The sequence below is a fragment of the Stegastes partitus genome, unplaced genomic scaffold (assembly GCF_000690725.1).
Source record: "Stegastes partitus isolate 25-593 unplaced genomic scaffold, Stegastes_partitus-1.0.2 Scaffold2125, whole genome shotgun sequence".
NCBI classification, from domain to species: domain Eukaryota; kingdom Metazoa; phylum Chordata; class Actinopteri; family Pomacentridae; genus Stegastes; species Stegastes partitus.
Window position 1 is genome coordinate 112874 of NW_007579856.1, and position 4835 is coordinate 117708.

A 4835-nucleotide genomic window follows, 5' to 3' on the forward strand; every position below is an offset into this window, starting at 1 on the left:
ACATTCCCAAAAAGGTGCAAAATAAAATGTGTATCACAGCAAGAACTCTTGACTTTCCAAGAAAAACAGAGATTTACAATCTATAGCAATGAGACCTCATTTATAATCCAATGTGATAAGAAACATAAATGCAGCCAGTTCTACTTTATGGCCAACAAAAGTTAGAAACAACTCCTTGTGATGATCAGTTACATCTGATAAGAAGTCTGAGGCACAAACCCACTTTCTGGTAGACAGCAGGTTTATTCACTGAGGCTAAGAAAAGCTTCATTTCTTCTCATTCACTGCGGTGAGCTCATCCGACCGAGCTGTAGAAGCTGCTGGGATCGTTGTCGGCCTTCACTGTGTTCTTGACTGTAGAATAAGTCACCGCCTCCTCCTTCACTTTGACCTGCAGTACACAAGCCTGAGGTTTTACATGATTCAGACTTTAAACCACTAAATAACTTACATTTATAAATAAATTCTGAAACTGTACAGTGAGTCTGTGGATTGTTATTTTATGAAGGACTGAGCCTTTTTTTTTTTTTAGTTTATAGAAGAAATGCTTGGATGTGGCTTTGTTCATATACTTTACACAACAAAAAGTTGTGAACCATTACACCCATGTGTTGCTGTTGGACATTTCATTATAAAACCATAGGGGCTACAATGCTTTCTAGTTCTTTCCAAAAGTGTTGGGATTTCTGAATGCAGCTGGCTTTGTGTGTGATGATGAACACAAAAGGGTCTTCCACAAAGATACTACAAAGTTGGAAGAACACTAATGTCCAACGTAGCCTTGTTTGCTGAAAGATTAAAGCTGGGGTAGGCAGAACTGTATTGGATGGTGTAATTGGATAAAAAATTCCATAATAATCTTTTAGCATATTGCACTGAGGAAGTGTGAGATCAAACTAGACTTCTGCACCTCCTCTTTGTTGACCGTATATTGTCAAATTCTTACAGCTTTCCATGATTTCTGGCTGCTGTGGCTTTAAGACCAGAATGGGGAAAAAAGGTGCATTCACTTGTGCCTATAGCTTAGATGACATATTGGTACATACACGCATCTCATAACAGCACTGCAAAACAAATTCAAGATGGCACCTTCAATTAAATATAAAGCCACATCTGAGTTAGGTCACTTACCTTTCTTTTTGGATTTTGGTTTGCATGGTTGACAGTGATGTAGGTCAGATTACTCTCTGGCTCTTCCTGAGTGCAAACACATGAAGTGTGAATATGAAATGCATATTACCTCCTTGGTGTTACATGCATATTGTTTTTTAAAGTACAACTTAACTTTGCTGGTACAGTGGAGACACAATAACATTGTAGTGAACATCAGTGATGCTGCAGTTCAGCATCTGGCCACCAGTGGCAGCAGTGAGCACAGAGCTCCATTGTTCGAATGTGACACTTTGGGATTTTACGTACACTTAATTCAGTTTATACATAAATATATGGACAATTTACAGCCTGTTTTTGTTACTTGAAACATTGTGACATCTGGGATTAATCTGTTAGTCACCGTCAACATGCACACTTTTCACTGGAGTGTCCAAATCTGCCAAATACAAAGTTTTTAAACAGAAAAAATGTAATTAGTGGGTGAAGTTATCCCAACAGAATGATGTTATCCAGATAACGTCGTATTCTTTCTGTTAGAGAGAAAAGTGAACTATTTATGAGAATTTGCTGATTCATGACGTCTTTTAATATTTCCTCATTCTCTCTTCAGCTAAAAAAAAAACAAAAGAAAAAAATAAGAAAAGGGAAGTATATCTCATCATTTTCTCGTCAGTTTGTAAGATTTGTGGCAAAAATTGTTACAGATATACAGGAAATTGTGGGAGTGTAAAAGCATATAAATACATTTGGGAAGTAGCTCGATTGGTATTTTGTTGGTGTTTTTATATTAGAAAATACTGCACTTACTTGGGAGTGGGTTGGTTTTTGAACACCTGGAACAAAACGTAAAATGTCAAGAGTCAAAAAAATGATCTCAATTCTATAGATATTGTATATGGCACACTTCTGGTCAACAGTTTGCAAAGTATATTACTCTGAGGTGAACAACAGTTACCAGCGAGCACATCTACAAGTGCTGCTAACAGAAGAGGGATTGCAATTTTTTGGCAACTATAATGGTTGTTGTAAAAGCACATTAAATGACCTCTGAGGTTCCTTTACAGAAAATAATGGTCAAGGTGAACTGTACACATTGGTAAAGGAGAGTAAAATGAACAATCAATAACAGAATAAAGAAGTCTTACCCAGCCAACCATCTGATCTGTGCATGTGTTGTCAAACAGATCAAAGGCATTTTGTCTTGTTCATGTGCTTCCTTAAGTCTATGTGGATCATCGTACATTTAACTCCATTTGTAAACTAACGCTGTACTTGTCATGTTTTACTGACCCTCCGTCGCTTTGGCTCGCCTTCTGTATTTGATGAGAACAGCAGCGATGACGACCAGCACCACCAGCACCCCGACCACTGCACCGACGATGATCGAGGTGCTGCTGGGGGGTGGATCTGTGGTCAGAGGGTTCCAGGTAAGTAACAAAATGAAAAAAACTTTTCTAAAAATCCTGTGATTGTAAGGCATGATTACATGTGGTCCTACCTGTGTAGACAAGGGTGAAGTGAGCATCTATCTTCACACTGTTTGCTTCAATAAACTGGCAGGTGTAGCTTCTGTTGTAGTCACTCTGACGTTTCACAGCCAGATTAGAAACACAGTCCATCTGTCCATTGAACTTGTACCCGCCATCTTCACCAGGCAGCACAGTTCCCTCCTCATCCACCCAGAGGATGCTGTTCTGTGGACAAGGACGGTTTGTGTTGTATCTCCACATAGAGCATGTTAATGTGACCTCATCGTCTCTCTCTGGATCAGTGTCTGCTGGAGATGGAGAGACTGAGAGACATATTTACATATTGACATATTTACTGAGTGACTGTTCCTGTGCAAATTGTAGTTACCAGATTTAAAATATTTGAGTGTAATTATAAATGTGAACTGAACCAAAAGTAATCAGTCTTTCTCAACATTTGCCCCAAATTGAAACACGTAATGACCAACCAGATTATTTTGTCGTTTCTTGGACTTAAAATCAAAGTAATGTCTGTGTGGGTGATGAGTGGTTTTTAATCCTCAGTGTTGAGCATCAGTAACAGCTCAGGGTGTGAGGGAGGGTTTGGTTTGACAAAGAACTACAGAGTTCATCAGAGGATGTGATGTATGAAGCTTAACATTATCCAAGTCAAAATACTCACTGGTCAGGATATTTAGATGAACAAGTGTGGAACGGGGATGGTTTGACCGACAAGTGTAACGACCAGCATCCTCAGCAGTGATGTTGCTGATAATCAGAGAGCAGTCATTCCTCAGACTCAGACTGGATCCTCCAGGTGGGTTCTGATTAACTTTTCCTTTATCTACTCTGGGTATGCGATCCACAGAATCTGAATCTCTTTCGTAAATCCAGTCAATGAAGAGGCATCTTGCTTGAGATGGAGGTACATTATCACAGGGCAGAATGACATCATTTCCAAGGCTGTGATAGAGATGGCGATCTCCACTGACGCCTGCTGCAAAGAAAAGGAAACATTCTCCAATAAGTGACAGGCTGCACCACACATATCACCTGCTGACAAAATAATGAGTGTGGACTTCAACATCTGCAGCCTCAGAGGGAGANAACATAGCAATAGTAGAAATATTCACTGAGTGATTGTTCCTGTGGAAGTAGTAGCTACCAGATACAGAATATGTGAGTTTAATTATAAATGTGAACTGAACCAAATGTAACCAGTCTTTTTCAATGTTTGCCCCAAATTAAAACAAGTAATGACCAACCAGATTATTTTGTCCTTTCTTGGAAAACAGCCAAATCTATTTTAAGATATTTCTATTTGTGTCTCCAGATATTCACTGAGAAGGTCGGTCATGTTAAGAGTAGTCCTAAACCAAAGAGGTATTCATTTCCATGACAGATAGAAGTTTACGGACTTAAAGTCAAAGTAATGTCTGTGTGGGTGATGAGTGGTTTTTAATCCTCAGCGTGGAGCGTCAGTAACAGCTCAGGGTGTGAGGGAGGGTTTGGTTTGACAAAGAACTACAGAGTTCATCAGAGGATGTGATTGTATGAAGCTTAATGTCATCCAAGTCAAAATACTCACTGGTCAGGACATTTAGATGAACAAGTGTGTCAGGGGTCTGGTCTGGCCGACAAGTGTAACGACCAGCATCCTCAGCAGTGATGTTGCTGATAATCAGAGAGCAGTTATTGCTCAGACTCAGACTGGATCCTCCAGGTGAGTTCTGATTAACTTCTCCTCTAACTACTTTGGGTATGTGGTCTACAGAATGTGAATCTCTTTCATAAATCCAGTTAAAGAGGAAGCATCTTGTTTCAGATGGAGATACATCATCACAGGGCAGAATTACATCATTTCCAAGGCTGTGATAGAGATGGTGATCTCCACTGACGCCTGCTGCAAAGAAAAGGAAACATTCTCCAATAAGTGACAGGCTGCACCACACATATCACCTGCAGACAAAATAATGAGTGTGGACTTCAACATCTGCAGCCTCAGAGGGAGAATGTAGCAGCCCACACCCCATAGTGCTCCTACAACAATCAGCTTCATGTACGTCTCAGTTTACCAAACAGATAAATAAAATATACAGCAATGAGCTTCTTTCACTGTTAAAGTCAAAGTTTGGTTTTGTGACAGAAGCACAAAATGAACCATCATCAATCATTTACTTTTGTTTTTTTCTACTGAGATCTGCTGAACTTTGAGAATCTTTCCAAACCTAAATGCCACATAGCTACTGTACA

The 4835-nt window shown here is 39.6% G+C and overlaps 1 protein-coding gene across 1 annotated transcript; it reads right to left on the reverse strand.

Annotated features, from left to right (window-relative positions):
- Positions 1 to 15: 15 nt before the first annotated feature.
- Positions 16 to 3617, reverse strand: LOC103374039 (carcinoembryonic antigen-related cell adhesion molecule 2-like; the record flags this gene model as incomplete). The annotated part of the gene is made up of 6 exons (XM_008304057.1): positions 16 to 391; positions 1132 to 1197; positions 1921 to 1946; positions 2404 to 2520; positions 2612 to 2905; positions 3265 to 3617. Coding segments are annotated over 6 exons (952 nt in total), but the record flags the coding sequence as incomplete, so codon positions are not given.
- Between the last annotated feature and the right edge of the window lie 1218 nt (positions 3618 to 4835).